At 37.3% G+C, this 27662-nt stretch overlaps 2 protein-coding genes and 2 pseudogenes across 2 annotated transcripts in view; all 4 read right to left on the reverse strand.

The window, feature by feature from the left end:
- The window catches only part of HBE1 (hemoglobin subunit epsilon 1), a 254659-nt gene that overhangs the window by 42082 nt on the left and 184915 nt on the right, over positions 1-27662 (reverse strand). The window lies entirely within an intron of this gene.
- Positions 3992-4918, reverse strand: LOC104008442 (olfactory receptor 51B2-like; annotated as a pseudogene).
- LOC745965 (olfactory receptor 51B2) lies at positions 12421-13503 on the reverse strand. The gene has a single exon (XM_001162165.6). The coding sequence runs from the start codon at positions 13501-13503 to the stop codon at positions 12565-12567; it is 939 nt and encodes a 312-aa protein (XP_001162165.3). The 3' UTR covers positions 12421-12564.
- Positions 19767-20587, reverse strand: LOC107967269 (olfactory receptor 51B2-like; annotated as a pseudogene).

The following is a 27662-nucleotide window of genomic DNA, read 5'->3' on the forward strand; positions in this document are numbered from 1 at the left end:
AGGTTAAAAATTATTTCTAAGATAAAATATTAAAAGATTTATTCCACATGTGCAGGTGTCCACACACACATGCAAACACAACTATATATATACATACTAGGATAAAGTCTCTTATATCTTAAAGACCATTTATTTGATTTTAATAAATAGAATAGGATGGTTGACTCAACAATTTCACTTGAGAGAAAGAATCAAGCATAGATTATTTTCAGTTCCATATGGTCCTCCTCAAATATCTATGATTGGACATCTGTGAAGGCATGCCGCCAATCTAGGGTAACTAACATAAGCACTCATGAAAAAACTTCATTTTTCAATAAATTCTTGTTATTTACTCATCTGGTAATTCAGAATTTAGTTAATCCATCTTCCTATTTATGTTTGTATCAGATTATCTGGCTCTAACCAGTTGCATCATATAATTGATATATTATCTCACATTTGGCAGTATTTTTTGGACTGCTATTTTAAAACTGGGTCTACTTCAGTGAATGACACCCAAGAAAAACCCGGAGCTATCCTGCTTTCTCCTAGGATAGTGAGCCACTGTTTCACTTATTCTCTGACCTTCTTTGGGTGTCGTCTGCTTCAGTTTGTTTCTGTTGTCTTGCATCTGTAAATTCTCATCATTTTCTGACATATGTCTTGCCTTTACTATGACTCCTCATGATCAGGCAAAAAGAAATACATACTGAAATGATTTGAATGAATGATTTTTTTAATTATTAAGCTAATATTTTGTTTTTAAAAGTCTAGTTCTACAGTTTGAAATACTTCCTTCAATTGCTTTCTTAAATCACGTTTATTATTTTGACTCATTCTCAGTGTCCCACAACTTTAAAAAATTATAATGATTCTTCTTATTTATAGACAATACATAATCAGTGACTGCCTTTCTTTTGGCACTGCCTTTCTTCCAAGAACATGTCAGAAATTGATGGTGATTTTTGCTCCTTTCCAACTCTTTCTTTCCTCTGCTTTTCTAAATAACCTGTAAACCTTATTATATTTAGACCTTAAATATTTGTCATATCTCTCCATTACCATTTCCACTTTCCTAAATTGAGTTACTATTATCTTTCTTCAAATTACTCTCATATTCTGCCCTTTCCCTGCCTCCCTCAATTCCATTTTATAAATAATATTGAAGTAATTTTAAAACATCAATGAATTATGCAGCTTCTTTCAGTAGCTTTCCATGACTCCGAGTAGAGACTCAAACTCTTATGATGATCAATAAGGCCATTTCTTCCCTCTTCAGCCTCTTCTCAAAGCAAACACCCTCTTCCAGTAGCCACCTTCCCTAATATAAACCAACCTAGCTGAGGTCTCCACACACACTCCTTCAGTCTTAGAATATTCTTGTCTGTATTTTCACCAGTTAGCTTCTAATCCATTTTCAGGTCTCAGCTGAAGGGACACTTTCTCAGGGAATCTTATCCTTATTTCAAGCCATAACCTCAAGCCTTTTTTGAGACCCACACTCTCCATTCAGTGTCTTCTTTCTGCTTTATGATTAATCACAGCACTTGTTTTAAATTTGGATTTCTTTTATTCTTTGAGTCCCCACTTATTTGAAGACTTTAAGAAGAAAAGTTTGTCTGTTTGCTCTCTTATATCATTTTTGCTTAGCAAGGTGACCCATAATAGTGCCCTTAAAAAATTAACCAAAGGAATGATTAAATATTAGTGGTGTTTCCACGAAAATAGGCACATGAGGAATGATTTAAAGTCCTACTCTCCTCCAAACACAAACCCTTTTAAACATAGGATATGTACAAATAAATTAGGCAAAAGTATAAGAAAAAGATATAAATAAACCTGAAGTCAGCAAGGGCTTTGATAGTATGGCTCCAATACTTCAGTAGATAAAGTAAATAATAAAATAATGTATATGTAAGCTTTTAAATTGTGTATATAGCAAGACAAACAGAAAACTGGGAAAATACGTTCACTAAAAATAAAACACTAGAGATAATACATAATAAACTTCTTAAAATCAATTATAAAAGGATGAAAATTAGCAAAATATATGATCAAATAAATCCTAGTGAGATTTCCAAGTTGCTGCAACAAATTGAGATCACTTGTGATTTATTAGAATAAAAAATAAATTGAATATACAAAAAGGAAAATATCAGATTATATTTCATCTATTGGACGTATCAGAAATGTTTTTATCCAGCATTTAGAGAGAACACAAGATCAAAAGAAATACATTAACTCATGAAATGAACAAATAGGAAATTTATGAATTTAGAGAGTCTCTACTGTAAAACTTTATAGAGGACATTGTATCATTTTGAAAGAAAACTCAAGACACCAAAAGCAATTGCAAAAAAAAAAAATTGACAAATGGGATCTAATTAAAGAGCTTCTGCACAGCAAAAGAAACTATGATCAGAGATAACAGACAACCTACAGAATAGAAGAAAATTTTTGCAATTTCTCCATCTGACAAAAGTCTAATATCCGGAGTCTATGAGGAACTAAAACAAATTTACAAGAAAAAAACAACCCCATTAAAAAGTGGGGAATGACATGAATAGACACTTCTCTAAAGAAGACATTCATGCTTCTAATAAACATAAGAAAAAAAAAAAGCTCAGCCTTACTGGTCATTAGAAAAATGCAAATCAAAACCACAATGAGATACCATCTCACGCCAGTCAGAATGGCAATTATTAAAAAGTCAAGAAACAACAGTTGCTGGCAAGGTTGCAGAGAGAAAGGAATGGAATGCTTTTACACTGTTAACGGGAGAGTAAATTAGTTCAAACATTGTGGAAGAGAGTGTGGCCTTTCCTCAAAGATGTAGAAGCAGAAATACCACTTGACTCAGCAATCTCATTACTGGGTATATACCCAAAGGAATATAAATCAATCTACTATAAAAATACATGCATGCTTATGTTCATTGCAGCATTATTCATAATAGCCAAGACGTGGAATCAACCCAAATGTCCATCAGTGATAGAGTGGATAAAGAAAACGTGGTACATATATACCATGGAATACTATACAGACATAAAAAGGAAAAGGATTGTGTTCCTTGCAGGGACATGAATGGAGCTGGAAGCCATTATCCTCATCAAACTAACACAGGAACAGAAAACCAAACACGCATGTTCTCACACAGAAATGGGAGCTGAACAGTGAGAACACATGGACACTTGTGGGGAACAACACACACAGGGGCCTGTCCGGTAGTGGGTGGGGAGGAGAGGGAGAGCACCAGGAAGAATAGCTAATGAATGCAGCAAACCTGCATGGCACACATTTACCTATGTAATAAACCTGCACATCCTGCACATGTGCCCTGGAATTTAAAATATATTATGTTGGTACAAAAGTAATTTCTGTGAACTGCAATTACCTTTGCACCTACCTAATAAGTTGAAGGAAAATAAAATCTTTTTTTTTTTTTTTAAAAAAAAAAAGGAAAATCTACCCTGAAATAGTTTTGAGATTATAGTAGAGTTCCATGACCTCAATCCACATGCTATAATTCATCTTTATATGGCCAAAACTAGATCTGCAATTGCACATTTTTCCTTCTGTAGGCTTTGGTTGAACTAGACTGGCCACTTGACTTTTCTAAAATGGTACTTACAGTTCTTATGAATACAGGTTATGAATAACCATATTTTCCCCAATTATTAGGGTATTTATCTATATATTTTATCTCCATATTCAATAGTATTCCACTTTCCTAGTATCTCTCAATAGATAGGTAAATTATAGATATATCTCCCTCGATAAAGCTTTACATCTACATATGAATACATTTATACATATATTTATGTATTTATCAATTGATCAATTGATGGATACATTCATTGTATTATTGTTCCATGTAGCTTTTCACTTTAGATAATAATTAAAGCCTATCTAACACTGATACAAGAGATATTGGGTATAAAATAAGCTCCTTTCCAATTACTCAAAAGGCCCAGAAATCATGAAGATCACAAAATTCTGAAAAAAGGGCTCAAGCCATTCTGTGCCCAGAAAATAGGCGAACAATGCTTCTTTGGATCTGCTTGGTTTGATGCTGTATATAATAGGGTTCATGAATGGAGGAAAAAGAAATGAGTCATTAGCTCACGGTAATGTGCACCACATGTGGTGCATGTTTCCCAAACCTGTGAATGAAAGTCTCTCTGATAACGGTGATGTGAAATACCAAGACACAGCTGATATGGGAGACACACATGTTGACAGCTTTGGCTTGCTCTTTTCTGGAGGCAATACCTATAACTGTTTTAAGGATCAGGATATAAGAAAAGACAATGATCAGAGCGTCTAGGAAGAAAATCAAAGCAACCAGAATAGCTGGGTATAAGTGATTGAATGTAATATCAGCACAGGCAAGTTTCGGGACATCTTGATGGAGAAAAAAGGTGTGGAAGAGAACATGGGAATGACAATATGGGAAGCAATGGAGTGGCAGAATTGGAGGCACGAGGGATAAAAAGTCCCTCATAAGTAGCCACAGTTCTATCTTCATCACCCAAGATTTAGTAGAAATAGAGTTATACCTGAGAAGCATGTGGTTGATAATGAAACGGTCATAGGCCATTGACAGGAGAATACCTGATTCTGCAAGTGGATAATGGGAGTGGATAATGTAAACCTGCAAGAAGCAGGCCCCATGGATAACCTCTTGGTGATTCATCCACAAGACGCCCATTACAGTGGGCATCATGGTCAATTTCACCATGAGGTCTTGCCTCAGTGTGGCAAGGAAACAGTACATGGGTTCGTGAAGACTGTGGTCATGCTTGATGAGGTAGAGGAGCTTGCCATTGCCAAGAAGGACGCACACATAAACAGCAGAGAAGGGGATGGAGATCCAGTGATGAGCTGCCTCCAGTACTGAAAAGCCAGGCAGCAAAAAAGGAGCCGCATTGTGTGTTCACAAGTGGCAAGTAGCTTTATAGAAACTATTACACTGAAATCCCTGCTTTATCAGTTTTTACTACCTTCTTGTGAAACTGTATTTCTGCAGCCTCAATCCTAATATTCATATTTAGCAATAATTTATTGGTACATGCATGAATGTGCAATAATTTTCTTATAGAAGAGCAATACATTTATAGACTGTGCTAGAGATAAGGAATGATGATCATTTCTTCAGTTATGAATAATTAAGTAGTTAAGCATTCTTAATCTAAAAAACACATTTTAAAAAATGCATCATGCCCCTCTGTGGTGTGCTTGCTGCACAATGTTTGAACCAATAGTAACAAAAAAGAAGGCAAATATATGCAATTAGATAATAATTGTACATAGTTAACCTGCTGCTTAGCTTAATTGCATATTTGGATACGTTTAAACTTGATTTTTATTTTATGTTTCACAATCATGATACAGACATGGTGTTTTGTTAGAAAACTTTTCTTTGTTTAGTTTTGAAATAGAATGTTAATGTTTTATGGAATTCTAACAAAAGCCATGAGCCCTCTGTGGAGAAAAATGGACAAAAGCAGGTGACGTCACATTTAGTCTAAAAATATTCACACGTTTTCCTGAAGCTAATCCATGAGCACCACATTTGAAACTTCAAGCCTGCCTTGAAACATGTGTTGAGATGAAAAAGTCTGTGCTTTAGGTGTTGGTCATCCCAGATGGAGTATGTTCTCCTATGCAGACCTCTGAAAATCTTCCTATCTTCTCTTCGCTGCATCTAACATAAGAGGGAAGAGGAATCATTCCTTATTCCTGTTCCTGGCACTCACCTATGCTGTCATTTTCTTGCTGGAATAAGGACCCATTCCTGCTCTATTTGAAGACTCAGTTCAGACACTCACTTCTCAAAGACTATTCAAGAGGCCAAATTAGAGAGTTTATGTATGTGGAAATCACTTCCCCAGAGTTTCCTTTTTCCAAATACTCAGAAGAACCCTTGATCTCCCCTCCCTCCTCTGTCTGGGAGAAGCAGGGATGCTCAACCAATGTCCTCGGAACTTTCAGGTAGTTCTCCAAGGATGGGTGAGAAAAGCTGCATACTCCAATGCCACCTCTACATTGGGATGCCAGGACTTAATTATGTGACCCTTCAGGACCCTAAGCATCAGTACACAGTATATCCATGTGTGTACTTTGCATTGTCTGTCTCAAGGACCAGAGAGATACTAATTGAATGCAGGGTCACATGTGTCTTTGTCCTGGAGTTTATGGATTTCAATTGCATTGTTGTCTTTTCTGATACTTTGGGAAAATCAGTTCTGATCCACAGGAACCTCAATGGATCTATTAACAGCCAAGTAAATGAAGGGCCTATTATATTTTGTCTTAAAATAACTTTGTTTATATAAAAATCCCTGCCCATTTCATACCAGGTTCAGGATAGACTTGTTTTTATTTATTTGTTTTTTCTTTTAAATTTTCAACATTTACTTTAGATACAGTGGGTACTTGTGCAGGTTTTTTACATGGATATATTGCATGCAGTGGTGAGCATACTACCCAATAGATTTTTTAACCCTCTCCCGCATCTCTCCCTGCCCCTTGTAGTAGTTTGCAGTGGCTATTGTTCCCATGTTTATATCCACGTGTACTCAGTGTTTAGCTTCCACTTATAAATGAGAATATATGGTATTTGCTTTTGTGTTCTTGTGTTAATTTGCTTAGGATTATAGCCTCCAGCTCCACCCATGTTGCTGAAAAGGACATGATTTCATTTGTTCTTATTGCCACATAGTGGTGGTGTATATGTACCACAGTTTCTTTATCCCGTCCGCCTTTGATAGACACCTAGGCCAGTTATTTGTATTTGATATTCTAAACAGCATTACAATGAACATGCAAGTGCATGTGTCTAGTTGGTCTAATGCTCTATTTTCGTATGGATATATACCCAGTAGCGGGATTGCTGTGTCAAATTGTAGCTCTGCTTAAAGTTCTTTGAAGACTCTCCAAACTGTTTTCTGCAGTGGTTGAACTAATTTACATCCCCATCATCATTGTATAAGTGTTCCCTTTTCTCCATAGCCTCATGAGAATCTGTTTTTTGACTTTTTAAAAATAGCTATTCTGACTGGTATGAGATAGTATCTCTTGTGGTTTTGATTTGCATTTCTCTCATTAGTGATGATGATCATTTTTGTATATATTTGTTGGCTGCCTGTATGTTTCTCTTGAGAAGAGTCTGTTTGTGGATTTTGCCCATTTTTAAATGGAATTGTTTGCTTTTTGCTTGCTAATATGTTCGAATTCCTTATAGATTCTGAATATTAGGCCTTTTCCAGATGCACAGTTTGTGAATAGTCTCTCCTATCCTGTAGATTGTCGGTTTACTCTGTTGATAGTTTCTTTTGCTGCACAGAAGTTCTTTTTATTATTATTATTATACTTTAAGTTCTAGGGTACATGTGCGCAACGTGCAGGTTTGTTACATATGTGTACATGTGCCATGTTGGTGTGCTGCACCCATTAACTCATCATTTACATTAGGTATATCTCCTAATGCTATCCCTCCCCACCCCCCCCCACCCCACAACAGGCCCTGGTGTGTGATGTTCCCCTTCCTCTGTCCAAGTGTTCTCATTGTTCAATTCCCACCTATAAGTGAGAACATGTGGTATTTGGTTTTTTGTCCTTGTGATAGTTTGCTGAGAATGATGGTTTCCAGCTTCATCCATGTCCCTACAAAGGACATGAACTCATCATTTTTTATGGCTGCATAGTATTCCATGGTGTATATGTGCCACATTTTCTTAATCCAGTCTATCATTGTTGGACATTTGGGTTGGTTCCAAGTCTTTGTTATTGTGAATAGTGAAGCTCTTTAGTTTAATTAGGTTCCACTTGTGAATTTTTCTTTGCATTGTAATTGCTTTTGGGGGCTTAGCCAAAAATGCATTGCCAATGCAGGTAAGATTTGAGATCTTACATTTAAGTTTTGAATTCATTTTCAGTTGATTTCTCTAAATGGTGTAAGGTAAGGGTCTAGTTTCATTCTTCTGCATATGGCTAGCCACGTATTCCAGCACAGTTTATTGGATAGGTAGTCCTTTTACCGCTGCTTGTTTTTGTCAGTGTTGTTGAAGATCAGATGGTTGTAACTATGTAGGTTTATTTTTGAGTTTTCTATTGTGTTTCCTTAGTCAATGTGTCTATTTTTGTAACAATATCATGCTGTTTGGGGTACTGTGGCCTTATAATGTAGTTTCTTTCCTTTCTTCCCTCTCTTTCTTTCTTTTCTTTCTTTTTTTATTTTTTCAGAGTTTCACTCTGTCACCCAGGCTGGAGTGCAGTGGTGTGATCTTGGCTCACTGCACCGTCTGCCTCCAGAGTTCAAGCAATTCTCCTGCCTCAGCCTTCCGAGTAGCTGGGATTAGAGCCCCCACCACCACAGCCAGCTAATTTTGTATTTTTAGTAGAGACAGTGTTTCACCATGTTGACCAGGCTGGTCTTGAACTCCTGACCTCAGGTGATACACCCACCTCAGCCCCCTAAAGTGCTAGAGTTACAGGCGTGAGCCACCGTGCCTGGCCTGTAGTTTCAAGTCAGGTGGTGTGGTGCTTCCAATTTTGTTCTTTCTGCTTAAGATTGCTTTGCCTGTTCAGGCTCTTTTTGGTTCCATATGAATTTTAAACTAGTTTTTCTAATACTGTGAAGAATGACATTGGTAATTGGATAGAAATTGCAATGAATGTCTAAATTGCTTTGAGCAGTATGGCCATTTAAATTCATATTGATTATTCCAATCCATGAGCCTGGAAAGCTTTTATTTATTTATTTGTGTTGTTTCTGATTTCTTTCAGCAGTGTTTTGTAGTTCTCCTTGTAGAGATCTTTCACCTCCCACAAAACATATGATCATCTCAATAGACTGAGAAAAACCTTTCGATAAAATTCAACATCCCTTCATGATAAAAACCTCCAACAGACTAGGCATCAAAGGAACATACCTCAAAAGAATAAAAGCCATGTATGAAAAACCCATAACCAAAACCATACTGAATGGGCAAAAGCTGGAACTATTCTCCTTGAAAACTGCAACAAGACAAGGATTCCCATTCTCACCACTCCTAGTGAACATAAAATTGGAAGTCCTAACCAGGGCAATCAGGCGAGAGAAAGAAATAAATGGCATCAAAATAGGACAATAAGCCAAACTATCTCTCTTTGCTGATGATATGACTCTATACTTAGAAAATCCTACAGATTCTTCCAAAAGGCTGCTAGAACTGATAAACAATTTTAGCAAGGTTTCAGGATACAAAATCACATACAAAAATCAGTAGCATTTCCATACACCAATAAGGCCCAGGCTGAGAGTCAAATCGAGAACACAATCCCATTAAGAACAGCCACAAAGAAAATGAAATACCTAGGACTTGTTCTTTTTATTGAAATTTAAAACCCAAGCAGGCACTAGAAAGAAAATATTTACCATGAATTCATACAACGCTATCATTACTACGTGAATATTAGTGTGCTATGAGAAACACATCAAATAAATTTCTGGGATCAGGGAACATTTTCCGGAAGAAATGTTACTTAAGCTGAGAATTAAATGCTACTATATTAGTAGTGTAGTAGTATTTGGTGGGTTAGTGCAATCATTGCGTACAGGTGAAAAGAACAAACACAAAACGAAAAAAGTAAACAAATTAAAATTTTTAAAATGTACATTGGTAATGGGGCAAGATTAAATACTAGAAATTCAAATAAAAATAATTTTATTCAAAATCTACATTAAGGAAGTATAATATATCTTGAACAACAATACATGAAAAAAAGCTTGAGAGAAAATGAATCTGTAGTAGTAGCAGGTTCTGATCACAATATATCTTGCAAATCATGTAAAACATTTTGACATTACCATAAGGGAATGAATATAAAACAAGAGGTATGATGAGTACTTATAATCAAGTAGTTATTGTTTAAAGTTACTATGGCTACAGTATGAGAAACATGTTGGAAAAGGGGGAGAACAGGTAAAAGAAGTATCGGGATATGACAATACACGTGTCAAATTGTGTTGGTGTGGTTTTGACTAGTTGTTATCAGTAGCATTAGAAAGGCTTGAATAGAAGAGAGATTCTATGACTTAGAATAGAACTGAGTGATTGAAGGTAGTAGATTAAAGAGAAAGAAGCGTAAGTAATGCCACCTGAATTTCTGAGTTTTGCTGAATGGAGAGTAGTTCCATTGACTTTCATAGTTATCACAAGAAGATAATGACTTTATTCACTAATCAACAGTTATTTACTGATTGGTCATTGTACATTAATGAGTGTTTTACATGCTGACTTTGTAGAAAAGATGAAGAGAATCAGTTTCAATGAAGTGCTTTGCACAAAGGATATCCTGGAGAAAATTACTCATATCATTTTCTTTTCTAACAGTTTCATTAACATATAGGTAAAGATGGGATATCATAATTGACATAGTACAGTGTCATTAGTAGGTTAATCAGGTCATGTGGTGAAGTGGGAAGGCTGAATATTATTTTGTTTTTAGAGAATTTAAAGGGAGCTGTCCTCCTTATTAAAAATATGACAGAAGAGTGATAGCTGGTTTGGTTTAATGAAGTATTGGCTTGTGCCCTCAGAAGGGACTGTGTATCTTTTATCATGAAAGTTGATATTTCAGAGCACTAATAACTTAGCTTCCTTCTATGTAAAAGATGAAAAGTCTCAATGAAATAAAATGCTAGTGGATTCAGATCACCCTCTTAGAATCAATTTGAAAAATATTTTCTTTAAACAACCATGAAGGCACCAAGAACAGAGAATTCAATGTCTAAACCAGTTTAAGGACAACGTCATTAATAATAAACATATTTCCCAACAATTTTGGCTTCTTTCATCTTGGAAACAACACTGCTTATCCAAAGTAAGCACCTCCTTATACCTATTCAGTGAGGCTGCAATATTGCCATATCCTCAACCCACCATATACACAAAAGGCATGCCAGTGATGCTGCTCCATCATGGTTTGAAACTTCCTTATTTCTCACACATGTGGCAGGTAATTAAACTATAGCTTGAAGTCCTGGCCTTGGCCAGTTAAACTAAGAGTCCTTCCATCAAATGTTTCACTGTAAAACAGATAGCCTATCCTCAAAATTTAGATATCAGATGGGGATATAATATCGCAGCAACTTGTGATTACCACAGCAACTTGTGATGTCCCACAGCTTCTGTTCTACAAAGATGGCAAACAAAGGCAGGCTTTCCTCAGCTACAAGAGGTTCTGCATCAAGATAGCAAATCAAGATGGGAATTATCCGAAATGAGATTTTTCCATTAAGATGCCTAGATGTATTATAGACCTCGTGGTCACATAATAAGGAACAGAGAAAGTCTTTGGTAGATAACTGACTTTTAGGATTTGAGTTTATATTCAGCATCAATAACTTGAATGTTATACTCTGAGATAGGTTTTCCCCTTTTGAAATTTGTGGATGAAAATCCTGTTTCACAATTAAATCAGTCTAAAAGAAGCTTTTAATACACAGTCATACAAAAACTCCTCCCACCACAATTTTTTAGTCATTGGATGAATTGAAATCCATTTCTCTCAACATTGTTGGTCTTCCTAATATAGAGAGTTTTACAGTAGATGTCAGAGAAAGTATTTATGGCAAAAGAATCACCATTTCTAATTTTTCCCTCTGAACATATATAAAGTATATATAACTTGTGAAGTAACAATGTCTCATATTTTTCATTCTAGAATGGCTATATTTTCTATTTTTGAATAGAGCCTTGACCCTTCCTATTATTAGGTCAAGGGAAAAGTATGTTAAAATCATCTGAAGAGCAAACATACTCTTAAAAACTCACTTTTTACTTTTTTACGAGCTGACAAGAAGCTTGTCTAGGTTTTTCCTTCTAAGATTTTTTTGGGCAAAAGAATATTTATAGAAGAATGAGGTAAAGAAATATACTTTTATAAAATCCAGACATCCTGCAAGGAATGTATTGAAAATTAAAAAGCTCTTATTGAAATACTCTGTAAGTGACTTACGACTGTATTTAGAAAATATTAAATGCAAATCATGGCCCTAGAGAGTACCCTAACTCAGGGTAGAGGACAGTTAAAAGATAACCAACACTTACTTATTTAAAAGTAAATTTAAAATGTTAGTTTCTTATCACTATATTTGCCATGAGAATAATGAAAATTTTAAATAAGAATTTATTTCTAGAGAATGATGATCAACTTTTTTTTTACACTTGTGTGCATGAGCCTATGCAAACACATAAACATGTATGCACAAATGTGCACACTGAGGCAAAAGTTTTTCATAGAGATTATATGTTCTGCCTTTTCCTCAAATTTCACTGAGGTGGCTAATTTCAGGTGCATTTGAAAGAAGAATTTAAATATAGACTTTTTCAGTTCCATATGGTCTATTCAGTGTTCTGTCACCAGACATCTCCTAAGATATGCCCCCAACCCTATGGTAAAGTACTTAAGTCCTTGTGAGTGACAACATTGTCTTCCAATATATCCTTGCTCTTTGCTAAGAAAGAACTCCAGGCTTTCATTTTTCATTCTGGCTTCATTTTTATATCTGTGTCTGATTCTCCAGATCCGAGTTTAACTACTAAACCTGTGTTTAGATAAAAGGCGGATAATGCCATATTGTATTTGCTTGGTTTTGATGCTGTAGATGACAGGGTTCATTAAAGGAGGAAAGAGGAAGTAGATGTAACTCATGATAATGTGGACAACCTCTGGCACATTCTTCCCAAATCTGTAAATGAATGTCAAACCCATCACCGTAACATAGAAGATAAGAACACAACTAATGTGGGAGATACAGGTATTGAGGGCTTTGGCTCTCTCTTCACCAGAGGCAATGCCTATGACAGTATTAAGAATTAGAATATAGGAGAAGAGGATGATCAGAGAGTCTAGGAAGATTGTTAAAGAGATCAAAATTACAGGGTAAAGTCTATTGAAAGTTATGTCAGCACAAGCCAGTCTCATGATTTCTTGGTGGAGGCAGAAAGCACGTGTGATAACATGAGATTTGCAATATGAAAATGAAAAAAGATGCAAAATTACAGGCAGGATGGATACAAAACCCCTTAGAAACACTCCCACTCCTAACGCTATGACTCTAGTATTGGTGAGAATGGAAGCATATCTCAAAGGATTGCGGATGGCAATGAAACGATCATATGCCATTGCCAGGAGGGAACCTGATTCCACAACAGAAAGGGAGTGAATAAAGTAAGCCTGCAGGAAGCAGCCCACACTGCTAATCTCCCTGTGATTCACCCATAGGATGCCCATTACAGTAGGCATCGTGGTCAATGTCACCATGAGGTCTGTGCCTGCCAGCATGGTGAGGAAGTAGTACATGGGCTCATGAAGACTGTGGTCATGCTTGATGAGGTAGAGGAGCATGCCATTGCCCAGAAGGATGCACACATAAACAGCAAAGAAGGGGATGGAGATCCAGTGATGAGCTGCCTCCAGCCCTGGAAAACCAGTCAGCAAAAAAGGGGCTGCAGTAATATTGGGCCACATAGTGTATCCACTGGTAAAGATCAGATTTCTTGAAACCTTGAAACCAGGAGCCTCCAATCTTCCTGCTTGGAGATGATTAACTGGGGTGATAAATTTGACTCTGCAACTATTTTCCTGAAGAAGAATAGCATGTACAGACTATGGTTTTTTCCCTAATTAGAAAAAATACTGAGTTAATGGTTTGATTTTTCTCAAATTCAAAAATTTTTCATTAATTTTAAATATATTATCCCCAACTATTTTGAGGGTACTTATAAATATTTGCAACAACAGTGATAACAAAAACACATAACATAAATATACATAAATGGATAATAATCTGGCTTAGTTGTTTTCTTGCCGTGATTACTGACCATTTGGAAATGATTGTTGTAATTTTACATTTCACGATTATGATGAAGACAGTTTTTTCAGTTAATGCAATTTTTCTCATTTTTTTTTGAAATCGAATGTCAGTGTTTTATGCACTATAGCGTGCATCACCATCACTACCAATGAACTGCTTTGTCACTCTAACAGTTACTTGAGCTTGGCCACCAGAGTTGTGGATCACAGACTAGATGCAGCTAACAAGCAGCGGACTTGTTAGGCATGCAGCCTCAGATTCTGCCCCTTCCAACATTCTGAATCAAATTCGCTTTTTTCAGGTCCTCAGGTGATTCCAGTGCAAAACAATGTCTGGGCATCACTGCTATAAGCATTTCATACCTAATCCATCTTTCGAGATAGAAACCTTTTAATGCTTCCATCCAGTTGATTTTCTCATTTTCTCCAAATATCTTCATACAATTATCTTTTTTATGTTTCTTTCACCATTTACTGGCTTTCTTTCTGCCACTTGCCCTTTCCAACATTATTTCCCATAATTAAATACTTAGCTGGTTTTCTGTCCTTCTTACCTCTCTCTGCTTTTCCATCAACTCCAAACTCCTGAGGAACTGTTGCAGTTCTGTAACAGGTAAAATTATAATGTTTCCACAGCCTAAGGATGCCAGCCATCACTACTGTTTCTGTTTTCTTGGTTGCCACAATCCAAGAGGGGTGGGGGAGAAAGAAGAAGCTTATTACTTGCTCTGCTGCAGTCTTATTTAACGATAAATTCAGAATCCTGGGGGCAAGTCTTTAGCACCTAGCAGTTTTCTTCATAAAATGGCCTCAGTATCAAAAATAAATCAGAATCAGAAGAAATCACAAAGCATTTCATATTGTATAAGGAAATGTTCTGATGCTACATCTGTATCAGCTCCTGTGAGTCAGGATTACTAACTTACTGAGACTGAAATCACCAACACTAGGGAATCCCTAAAATTAAATCACATTGAATTCATATAGAAGACTGAATTATAATTATTACACAAATGTTGTTCTACCTTCGAAAGATCCTTCATGCTTAAAAACACAGATTGAGGAATAAGAGGATGTACGGAATGAGGTATAGGAGGAAGAGAATGGCAGATTAGAGAAAGGACAAATTGGTGACACATATTCTGAAGGGTAAACATAGAAGAAAGTCACATTAAAAATTTTTTTTAATTAAATAAAGTTTTAAAAAATTTAAAAAATAAAAAGAAATTTTTAAAAAGAAAGCCATAAAATCTGGGATTCCTTTAAAAAAATTGTGTAAGGATCAAACTAGATTTCCAGAGCACAAGTACTTTTTAAATTGTTTGTGAGCTTTTCCCTAAAAAACAATAACGTCTTTAGAGAAATTGGCCATAAAACACTTGAAACCAAAAAAGAAAGTTTTTTATTATATTTATGAGCAGAAAAAAATGTTTACAGTCATATCTCCCTCCATCTCTAAGCTTGGGTCATTAAAAGTAAGACAGGGAAGGTTATGGTACCTCAAAGAAAATGAAAGGTAAATCATGTCTGAGATTTTGGGAATAAAAAGAAACACAAAAGAAGCCTGCCCAACACTGGGAAGCCGTTGATATTTACCCAGAGGCAGGCGTGTGGGGCTTCTAGGAGAGCTAGATACTGTCATCAAACTGGGGCCCACTATAAGCAGTGTCACCAGAGATGAAGCCATACTGTGTGCATGCTCCCAAGGCTGCACTATGTGGCAAAATTCCATTAAGATGGCTTAGCTATTAACAAGTGTTAAGAAAATTATACTAGAAGCACAAGAACTAGCTTTTCTGGATAAAGGTGGAGCAGCTATGACTGTGAAATTGATAGGCAGCTCTCAACTCAGAACATAAATGTTTAGTGATTTCCTAAGGATCTGGGGTCCTGACTTGATGTGTGATGATTTTTCCTTGAACTGATATATCATATATGAAGATACAAGCAACCTGTAGGAGCTCCATTCACCAATACCATCTGGGACAAGTTGGAAAATGACTATTTTGAGTCAGCACAGAATTGGTGAGCACATGCCACACAACTGCACTGTGTTTAGTTCTAAATAACCATGTAATAAGCACAGTCTGCCCTTAAGAAGCTCTCAATATGGCCTATGAGTTTATAATAGTGCTTAATATTCTCCCTTCAATTTTATGCGGAATATTGCCCTTGAGTGTCTCAACAGGATCCATAATGCTGAAAACTTGAGAAAAATCATAGATCTAAGCCCTGCTTCATTCTAGCTTCATTCTAGATGTTCTATTGACCTGAATTTCACATGATGATATATTTCTAGATGAATAAGATTCCTATACTTGTAGCAACACTCTCACCAAGATGCATAAATACATACAGGTCCATGGAAAAAAGTTGTCATGCTCAGTTTGAGAACATAACTTGAATGTTACCAGATACAAGGGAGTAAAGGAGACAGAGGGAACTTTGTAGTATGAAGAAGGAACAGACAGGAAAGATCTGTTAGCCTCAAGAAAATGTAGTAAACAGTGAATCTATTACACAGTCTACATAAACAAGTGAAAGAGGAAAAAATATGATTCCTCCTTTCCCTCATTTTCTCATTTCCTACTCTGCCTTCCTTCTGAGTTGGATGGAAGATGTGTCGCCGCACCTTCCTAAGGAGATGGGCCCTGTCTCTAGAATTTTTCTAGTGAGTCCCACTGACTACTCATGCCATCTCTTAGAGCAGTTCTTCAAACAAACACACAGACACACATGCATGTGTGTGTTTCAAGGGGTGTTGTTTGGATCTTATAAATTAAATTGTTATATGTTAAAATGGTGACTTTTCTTTCTATAAATTTCAGGATCTTAGCAGAGTGCAGAAGCTCAGCCTGTTTAGGTTCAGAACTCTGTGCTCTCACGCATTGTCTTTAATCTTCAAAAAAGTGAGTCCTCCATTTGGCCCCAGTCCTGAGGGCCTGACAGTTGGGACTACCCAACTCTCAGATTTCTATTGTCCACAAGTTAAATTCCTCCTGCCTTCTCCAACCCAGTCCAATATATTATCATCTGCCATCAATATGATTTCATTTTCAAACCAATTTGCTTTCTTAGATCTTAATTTGGTTGCCCTTTTCTAAGCCTTTCAACTCGATTCAGAATTTTTTGTCTACTCTTCAGAGAAAAACTGTCAACAAAGAATCCTCTGAACAGGAAAGTTATCAATAAAAAATAAACGTAAAATAAGCCCTTTCTGGATAAACAAAAACTGAGTTGATTTCAACTAAGTTGAAACCAAATGACCAAAGATGATCATTTGAATCTACATAAAATGACAAAAGCACCAGTAAAGATAGTCATGTCATTATAGAAGACATTATGCATACATATTCCTTTCTGCTTATTTTCAAAAATGAATGTATTACAATAAAAAATAGAATTGCATTGCTGGAACTATTACAAATATAAATGTAATATATTTACCAATAACTGAACAAAGGAGGTGAGTGATAACAAAGCTGTTTTGGAATGAAGAAATATTCTCTGAAAAAAAAGCTATAAACATCTACATAGAAAAATGGTAAGAATGCACAATGACACATGCAGTTCTGAGCATTAACAATTATACTTATGCCAATCCAAGGGTCCCAGATTAGAAAACCTAAATCTATCACAGTTCCTTAAATACTCTTTCAAAAAAGAAAAAAAAATCTGTGCTGTAGGATATCCCACCTCAGCTGTGATCTTTACCTCTAGGCAGACCTCTGGAAAACCTTCTTATATGCTTTCCTTGAGTGCATCTCACATCAGAAGAGAGAGGAATCATTCCATATTCAAGTTCCTGGCACTCACCCACTCACAGTATTGTGGCTAAAATAGGAACCTATTCCTGTCCTCTTTGAGGACTCAGTTCAGATCATTCACTCACAGACCTCTCATGAGGCCTCATTTTAAAGCTTATGCATGTGGAAATCACCTCCCCTGAGTTTCATCTTTCTAGCATCTCAGGAGACCCCTTGATCTCCCTTCCCTCTCTTCTCTGTTCGGGAGGAACAGGGCCCCACAACTGATGTCCTCGGGATTTTCAGGTGTTTCCTGAAGAATGGGGTGAGGAAAATTTGAAATTCAAAAACCAGCTGATGTAAGATAGGGATACCAGGGCTTGGTTATGTGACCCAAGTAGGCTCAGCATCATAACTTAGTTTATTTGAAAGGGTTAGGGGATATCGGTTGTCTTCAGGGATCATATGTACCTCTACCGGTCCTAGAGCTTATGAATTCCAATTGCATTTTTGTCTTTCCTGTTACTTTGGTAAAATTTGTTCTTATCTACTGGAACTTCAATGGATCTGTTAATAGTCATGCAGATTCATGACATTCAGCTTTTTTTTTTTTTTTTTTAGATAGAGTCTCACTCTGTTGCTAGGCTGGAGTGCAGTAGCACAATCTCAGCTCACTGCAAACTCCACCTCCCGGGTTCAAGTGATTCTCCTGCCACAGCCTCCTGAGAAGCTGGGACTACAGTAGCGCGTCACCACACCCAGCTAATTTTTGTATTTTTAGTAGACACGGGGTTTCACCATATTGGCCAGGATGGTCTCGATCTCTTGACCTCGTGATCCACCCGCCTTGGCCTCCCAAAGTGCTGGGATTGCAGGCATGAGTCACTGCGCCCGGCTGACATTCAGCTTTTTATCTTAAAATTATATTACTTGTAGCTCATTGCCCTTTTTTTTTTTTTTTTTTTTTTTTGCCAGATACACAATGAGGAGCATAGTCTTTATTCACAGAATGTAAATAGTGTGTAATATAAAGAAAATAGTTACCACAAATTTTCATAGCACTATCATTACTGCATAGATGGTAGCATGCTAAAGGGAGCCCATAGAAAGCATCTTTGGGGCAGGGGAAAATTTCTCAAAAGAAATATTATTTAAGCTAATAATTGAAAAACAAGGAAGGTAACAAATATAGTGTTTGTATAAGTGGGGTACAGTTTAATTCTATACAGGAAGAAAAAATACACAGGCTATGGGGAAAGAGAAAATATGACAAACTCAAATCAAGAGAATTCTAGCAGAGCCAGAATAACAAAACATGTGAGAAAATTTAACACAAAGAGAATCTGTGGTAGCCTGTTGGTTTTTGTTAATCCAAAATAATGTATTTTATTTTTTTATTATTATTATACTTTAAGTTTTAGGGTACATGTGCACAACGTGCAGGTTTGTTACATATGTATACATGTGCCATGTTGGTGTGCTGCACCCATTAACTCGTCACTTAGCATTAGGTATATCTCCTAATGCTCTCTCTCCCCCTTCCCCCCACCTCACAACAGTCCCCGGAGTGTGTTGTTCCCATTCCTGTGTCCATGTGTTCTCATTGTTCAATTCCCACCTATGAGTGAGAACATGCAGTGCTTGGTTTTTTGTCCTTGCAATAGTTTGCTGAGAATGATGGTTTCCAGTTTCATCCATGTCCCTACAAATGACATGAACTCTTCATTTTTTATGGCTGCATAGTATTCCATGGTGTATATGTGCCACATTTTCTTAATCCAGTCTATCGTTGTTGGACATTTGGGTTGGTTCCAAGTCTTTGCTATTGTGAATAGTGCCACAATAAACATACGTGTGCATGTGTCTTTATAGCAGCATGATTTATAATCCGTTGGGTATATACCCAGTAATGGGATGGCTGGGTCAAATGGTATTTCTAGTTCTAGATCCCTGAGGAATCACCACACTGACTTCCACAATGGTTGAACTAGTTTACAGTCCCACCAAGAGTGTAAAATTGTTCCTATTTCTCCACATCCTCTCCAGCACCTGTTGTTTCCTGACTTTTTAATGATTGCCATTCTAACTGGTGTGAGATGGTATCTCTTTGTGGTTTTGATTTGCATTGTGACATGTGTTAGTTTTAAAGTATGTGTGAAATAATTTTTATTCTTAACATTTTTTTGATGAAGCACAGTGTCTGAAAGGGTGGTAGAAAGGGTGGTAGCCCAATCAAGTGACATTAAAAACCAGAACACAGCTAATGTGAGAAATACAAGTATTTAGGGCCTTAGTCTGCTCCTTGTCTGAGGCAATTCCCATGACCTTCTTAAGGATCAGAATGTAAGAGATAAGGATAAGCACAAAGTCCAAGAAACCAGTTGATGAGACCAGGACTACAGGATAAAGTCTATTAAAGGTGATGTCTGCACAGGCCAGTTTGATCACATCTGGTGCAGGCAGAAAGCATGGGAGAGGACATGGGATCGACAGTAGGGGAATCCAGAGAGGGTGATGATTATGGGCACAATTAGCACAACAAATCCCCTCATTTGAACCCCCAGATCTATCTTCACCACCTTAGCATTGGTGAGAATGGAGGTGTATCTCAGGGGATTATGGATGCCAATAAAACAGTCATGGGCCATGATGAGCAACACTCTGGACTCCACAATAGAGAGGGAGTGGATTAGATAGGCCTGGAGGAAGCAGGCTCCATGGCTCATTTTCCTGTGATCTAGCCAGAGAACACCAAGGACAGTGGACATTGTTGTCAAAGTTACACCAAGGTCTATGGCTGCCAGTATAGTCAGAGAGTAGTACACGGGCTCATGAAGAGTGCAGTCTTCTCTGATAAAGAAGAGGAGGCTGCCATTGCCAAGGACTGTAGAGACATAGATGACAAAGAAGGAGATAGAACTCCAAGGATGAAATCTCTCCAGACCTGGAAAGCCAGTGAGGAGAAAAGGGGCAGCAGTAATGGTGGGTGACATGGTGGATACCTGAGGAGAAACAAACAAACAAAACAGCTCTCTAGACCAGCACTATGTGGTGGAAATATAATTAGAGCTAAATATGTGATGTTAAATGTTCTGGTAGTCACATTAAAAGGAGTAAAAAGAAAAGTGGTAAAATTAATATTAGTATGTCTTATTTAAGCTACTATATCAAAAATATTATCATTTTAATAGATAATCAGCATAAAAATCATATATGAGATAGTTCCCACGATTTTTTTTTTGGTACAAATTCTTCAAAATCGAGTGTTTACGCTTACAGAAAATTCTGACTCAAGCTAACCAGATGCTACTGTTTTGGACAGCACAGCTCTAGACCATACGACTTCATCCTCAGTTTCGACTCCAGCTGCTTTCTACCACCCTTTCAGACATTGTGCTTCATCAAAAAAATGTTAAGAATAAAAATTATTTCACACATACTTTAAAACTAACACATATATTGGAAAAGAAAGTCTCCTCTCTCACTAGCTATTTTTTAAATGATGTGATAGGCATAATTTTAAAAACCTTTCTACCATAAGATTTCCTATCCTAATTTCTAGGACTGTGAATATGATACAATATCATGCTTGGGGTTATACAGATGTAATTAAAGTTGCTGATCTATTGACTTTGAGTTAATTGAAAAGGAAATTACTCAGGGGAACCTAGTCTAATTCCATGAGCCCCTAAAAGCAGAGTTTTCACCAAGTAGTAGAAGAATAGGAAGCCAGACATATTCAAAATTTGAGAAAGGTTCATGGGTCAGTTGCTGGTTTGAAATATAAGGAGGTCACAAAAGAAGGAATGCAAGAAGCCCCTAGGTACAGAACGGGCATCCTAGCTAACAGCCTGCAAACAAACAAACAAAAAACAAAAACAAAAACAAACAGGGACTTCAGAGTTCAGCAGTAGGAAACTGAACTCTGACAGCCGGGTGCAATGGCTCATTGAAGCCTGTAATCCCAGCACTTTGGGAGGCCAAGGCGGGCGGATCACCTGAGGTCAGGAGTTCCAGACCAGCCTGGCCAACATGGTGAAATTCCATCCCTACCAAAAAATATAAAAATTAGCCAGGTGTGGTTGCAGTTGCCTGTAGTTCCAGCTACTCGGGAAGCTGAGGCAGGAGAATTGCTTGAACCCGGGAGGCGCAGGTTGCATGGAGCAAGAGATTGTGCCACTGCACTCCAGGCTGGGTGACAGAGCGAGACTCCATCTCAAAAAAAAAAAAAAAAAAGAAAAAGAAAAAAAAAGAAACTGAGCTCTGACTACAATCTGAATGAACGTGGAAGCGAATTCTTCCCCAGAGCCTTTGGATAAGAGCCCAGCCCTCCTGATATTTTGAATTTGACCTTATGATACCCTAAGCAGAGAACTCAGTTAAGCCTATGAGAGTGCAGACCTATAGAAATGTGATATAATAAACTAATAATGTTTGAAGCAGCTCAAGTTGCAGTAATTTATGTATAACAATAGAAAACTAATGCAAAGTATTACTATTATCCATATTTTATTGAGTTTATAGAGTTCTATAATAAACTAATATTTACAGAGTTTATGTAAATTATTGTATCATTTATTATCACAGAATTGTCACATCACAAAGCCCTGTATAGCATCAGTGGCTGACAACATTAAACATTTATTTTTCACTGTAATGCATGGTTCAACTTATTTAGGCTGGGCTTGGCTGGGCAGCACCGATCATTTCTGCACCATCTGCTCAGGTACATAGGGTGCAGCTGTATGTCATCCCTATCCTATTGTTTTCCTGTGTCGTTCTTCCTATATCCATCACCCTTTTGTTGTATCTATTTCTATATTGTCTCTTATTTTGCCCTCTCTAACTAAACCCCAGATGTCTCTTTTGCATCACCCAGACTTTAGCATAAAACTTAGCACAAAATTTTTACTGTTTACATTCTTTTACTAGTCTCTCAGACCTAGTGGCTCTAACTCATTGTAGTAAAAAACACGGTTCTACTCCCACTCCAACACTAACATTGTTTACTAAGTGTTGTATTAACACACCAATGGCCCTGGAAGCAATGACAGAGTTTGACATATTGATTGTAAGGTTATTTATAAAATTTTAATTACTTTATGATTAACACATTGATCACTGACTGGTATGCTGATTGTCAAACTGACTTAGGTAAGAACAGTGACTTCAAAATATTACTAATATACTGATTGGCTAATATATAAGCTGAAAATGTGGGAGCTACAAAGTAGAGAGGAAGAAGGCAGAAAGGGAACATAGGTGGATGTAAGACAGAGAAAACTGAGCCTAGAGAACTGCATCGAGAGGAGGAGGAGAGGTAGTATAGAGACCTACAGGTGTCATGGAGACCCCACCCTGCACATTCACTCCCAGAGTCAGTCTGTTTCCTCTCCTGCCTCTTCCAAAGAAAATTTCTATTGTAGGAAAAGTGTTCTTAATAGCGCTGAGCTAACAAGAACTTCTAGATATCAACTCAGAACTCTTAATTATTCATGTAAGCACCCATCACATAAAACTACTGTTTTTATTTCAGAGTTAACATTTGCTAGGAAGTTGAACTTTTATGTTGGAGGTTGATACACCCGGCAGAATCTGTAGATACAGATATCTTGCCTCTTTTCTCTATTTACCCTCTTGCAACAACTATGTGGTGGAAGAGAATCCAACAAGATTAGTCTTTATTTTCCTCTCAATTACCTTCATTCCATTCTCACATAGTCACTAGAGCCTGACCTGGGGTATCAGAAATTAAGGGGAGAGGTAATTGCTGAGTCCTGGTGTAGAAATTGGTTTAAATGGTATCTCTGAAGACTGCTAACAGGGTTAATTTGTGAGGTTATTTGTATTCAAAATTGTTCCCCAGTATCTGTCTTGATGCTGGATAATTAGGCTACTGGGATATTTTTTTTTCAAGCCTCCTTTGGAGAAGGAAGTGGGCTCCAGAACTGTGTTCTTAAAGCCCCATATTTTCTTTGCAAAAAGAAAACAGAATTGTAGCTTCATCCAGCACACGGAAGTCACGCTATCTAACCACCTTTGCCTTGTATGATTCCTCACATCAAAAAGAAGTTACCGTGAAGCCTACTTTTGTTATTCCTTAACCCTGTAGCCAATAAGCTCACTCAACTTAGACAAAGCTTAATAATCCCTCACACTTAATCTTTTCTTGGTTTCAAATAAGATTGTTTGTTATATATACTCACAAATGAGTGCTGCTGATAAGTTCTTTCAAACAGTAAGCTTGTTTTCTGTCTCTTGGTAAGTCTTGCCCAAGAATCAGAGTTACTGCTTCTGGAGCAATATAAATCAAGTTTTAAAATTTTATTTAAGTGTCCTGTAGTAATGTTAAAAAGGGGACATGGTGGAGGTATTCTTTAATCCCTGGCTTTGTCTGACAATTTGTACTTGAATACAATCATCTCATAGTCTGTCAGAGAAATAAGGATCTGAGAATTTCTATTGTCTCATCAGTCTTAAATCCTAAATTTATCCTGGAACTTAGCCCAACTATGAGATTTTAAAATGGGTGCAATGTGGTGAACCATGAGGGTCACATTTTGGTGCCTGACATTTCACATCAGTTACGTTCCTCCTGAACTGCATTCTGCTCATAGGTCTTCCTAAATATAAGTAGAATAGTAGTAGGAAATCATGATTAAAAGTCAGTCTCTGGAAATGGCTTAAGTCTGAAAGTTTGTGTGTCCTCTTTGTACTAAGCGAAAATTTAGGTCTGGATTGATTTAGGGGAGCCATGCTTTGAACTTAAAATGAGGTGAGGTAGTAAGACCCTGAGATAACTGATTTAATTTCAGGCTGCCTTCCCATTTCATTAGTAGGTATATTGACCCTTTCACTGGCAGTACACGAATCTTCTGCCCCATAAATATGACTCTATTCCTGGAAACATCACTTACCTTAGAACAGATATAAAGTAATTTCCTGCAGACTGCCCCATAGTTGGGATAAAATCTCATGTGAAGTGACACTGTTGGTGGAGGATAAGCCTCCAGAGAATGGGAACAACTATTATCAGCCAACACTCAAAGTCACCAAGCTTAGGGGCACTGGGAGGAAGTAGGCAGGGCACCCAAAGTATCTTCTATTTCCTTCAATAGCCATTGATGTGTCTCTCATTCATGTATTTTCTAAGACCTTGTTCATCCTTTTCATATTTCCTGCTGTATTGCCTGTGAAGTAAAGTATCATGTCACAGCAGCATAATCTCAGATTGGGAAGGACCTCCATCTCCTGTAATAAAAGCCTTCTTTGATGCAGTGTTTCCTGACAAGGGTCATCCGCTGAGTGCTTGTCTCTTTCTAAATCACATAACACAATATTTATTAGAATATCTGTGCTGAAAATAGGCAGCCATGTTATTAGAAATTACCTAACTTTTTAAAATGAAAATATTTTTCTGGTCTTCCTATTCCTTGGCTCTTTGAGCTCTGGTGTCACAGTCTGTATCTAACTGCTGCCTTATATTACATACGGCATATAGGAAGGCAACATTCAGGTAGAATAAGCTTATATCACTAACGATTCAGGAAGGTCTCTATCCTAGGATTTTTGCTGTTTGTTGAGTAAGTCTGTGCTGACAATACCAGCTTCTTTTTTTTTTTCTGTGTAGTTTGATTCTATTATCTGTCAGCCTTCTGGATTCCACAATTATCTCTGAAGATTCCATCCTTTAACTCATCCTCTACAGGCTCTGATGGTTAATTTTATATGCCAATTTGACTGGGCCATGGGTTGCCCAAATATTTGTCAAACATTATTCTAGATGTTTTTGTGAGGGTGTTTTTAGGCAAGATTAACATTTAAATCGGTAGACCAAGTAGAGCAGACGGTCCTTCCTATTGCAGGCGGCTTCCTCCAATCAGTTGAAAACCTGAATAGAACAAAAAGTCTGACCCTTCCCCAAATCAGAGAGAATTCTTCCTTATTGATGGCCTTCAAACTGGAATCTAGACCTTTTTTTCTGCCTTTAGATTGAACTGAAACATCAAAACTTCCTGGGTCTGAAGCCTGATGGCTTTTGGGTTGCAAGTACACCATCAATCCTCCTGTTTCCCAGGCCTTCAGACTTGGACTGGGACTAAACTACCAGGCTCTCTTGAGTTTTCAACTTGATGACTCACTCTGCATATGTTGGGACTTGCCTTCCTCCATAATCACATCTGCTAATTCCTTATATTAGGTTGGTGCAACAGTAATTGCATTTTTTGCCATTACTTTTTTTTAATGCAGTGAATCACATTTATTAATTTCCATATTTTTATGTACATTCAATTTTTTTAAAGTTCTGAGGTACATGTGCAGGATGTGCAGGTTTATTACATACGTAAATGTGTGCAATGGTGGTTTGCTGTACCTATCAACCCATCACCTAGGTGTTAAGCCCAGCATGCATTAGCTATTTTTTCTAATGCTCCCCTTCACCACACCCTACCCCCTGACAGGCTGCAGTGTGTGTTGTTCCCCTCACTGTTTCCATGTGTTCTCATTCCCGTTGTTCAGCTCCCACTTCTAAGTGAGAACATGTGGTGTTTGGTTTTCTGTTCCTGCATTAGTTTACTGAAGATAATGGCTTTCGGCTCCATCCATGTCCCAGCAAAGGGCATGATCTCATTCCTTTTTATGGTTAGATAGTATTTCATGGTTTATATGTACCACATTTTTTAAATTGTCTATCATTGATGGCCATTTGGGTTGATTCTATGTCATTGCTATTGTGAATAGTGCTACAACGAACATACATGTGCATGTATCTTAGTAATAGAATGATTTATACTCCTTTAGGTATATACCCAGTAATGGGATTGTGAGGTCAAATGGTATTTCTGGTTCTAAATCTTTGAGGAATTGCCACACTGTCTTCCACAATGGTTGAATTAGTTTACATTCCCACCAACAGTGTAAAAGTGTTCCTATTTCTCTGCAACCTTGCTAGCATCTGTTGTTTCTTGACTTTTTAAAAACCACCATTCTGACTGGTGTCAGACAGTATTTCATTGTGGTTTTGATTTGCATTTCTCTAATGATCAGTGACATTGAGACTTTTTTCGTATGTTTCTTGGTCACATAAATGTCTTCTTTTGAGAAGTGTCTGTTCATGTCCTTTGCCCACTTTTTAATGGGGTTGTGTGTTTCTTTTGTAAATATGTCTAAGTTCCTCATAGATTCTGATATTAGACCTTTGTCAGATGGGTAGATTGCAGAAATTTTCTCCCATTCTGTAGGTTGCCTGTTCGCTCTGATGATAGTTTATTTTGCTGTTTAGAAGCTCTGTATTTAATTTTATTTTTCTTTATTTTGAGATGAAGTCTCACTCTTTCACCCATGCTAGAGTGCAGTGGTGCGATCTCAGCTCACTGCAACCTCTGCCTCCTGGGTTCAAGCAATTCTCCTGCCTCAGCCTCCTGAGTAGCTGGGATTACAGGTGCGCACCACCATACCCAGCACATTTTTTGTATTTTTAGTAGAGATGGAGTTTCACCATGTTGGCCAGGCTGCTCTTATACTCCCTACCTCAAGTGATCCACCCACCTTGGCCTCCCAAAGTGCTGGGATTACAGGCGTGAGCCACCACGCCCGATCTCTTTAGTTTAATTAGATCTCATTTGACAGTGTTTGCTTTTGTTGCAATTGTTTTTGACATTTTCATCATGAAATCTTTGCCTGTGTCTGTGTCCTGAATGGTATTGCCTAGGTTTTCTTCTAAAGTTTTTATAGTTTTGGGTTTTACACTTAAGTCTTTAATGCATCTTGAGTTAATTTATGTATAAGATGTAAGGAAGGGGTCCAGTTTCAATTTTCTGCATATGGCTAGCCAGTTCTCCCAGCACAATTTATAAAATAGGGAATCCCTTCCCCATTACTTGTTTTTACCAGGTTTGTTGAAGATCAGATTGTTTCAGATGTGCGGTCTTACTTCTGAGTTCTCCATTCTGTTCCATTAGTCAGTGTGTCTGTTTTGTATCAGTACCATGCTGTTTCAGTTACTGTCACCTTGTAGTATAATTTGAAGTTGGGTAAATCCTGTTGATTCTATTTTTCTGGAGAACC

This window comes from Pan troglodytes, chromosome 9 (genome assembly GCF_028858775.2).
Source record: "Pan troglodytes isolate AG18354 chromosome 9, NHGRI_mPanTro3-v2.0_pri, whole genome shotgun sequence".
NCBI classification, from domain to species: Eukaryota; Metazoa; Chordata; class Mammalia; order Primates; family Hominidae; genus Pan; species Pan troglodytes.

Bases quoted from the DNA above. Each gene is read 5' to 3' on its own strand.
- LOC745965 (XM_001162165.6), bottom strand. From the start codon at position 13,503: ATGTGGCCCAATATTACTGCAGCCCCTTTTTTGCTGACTGGTTTTCCA.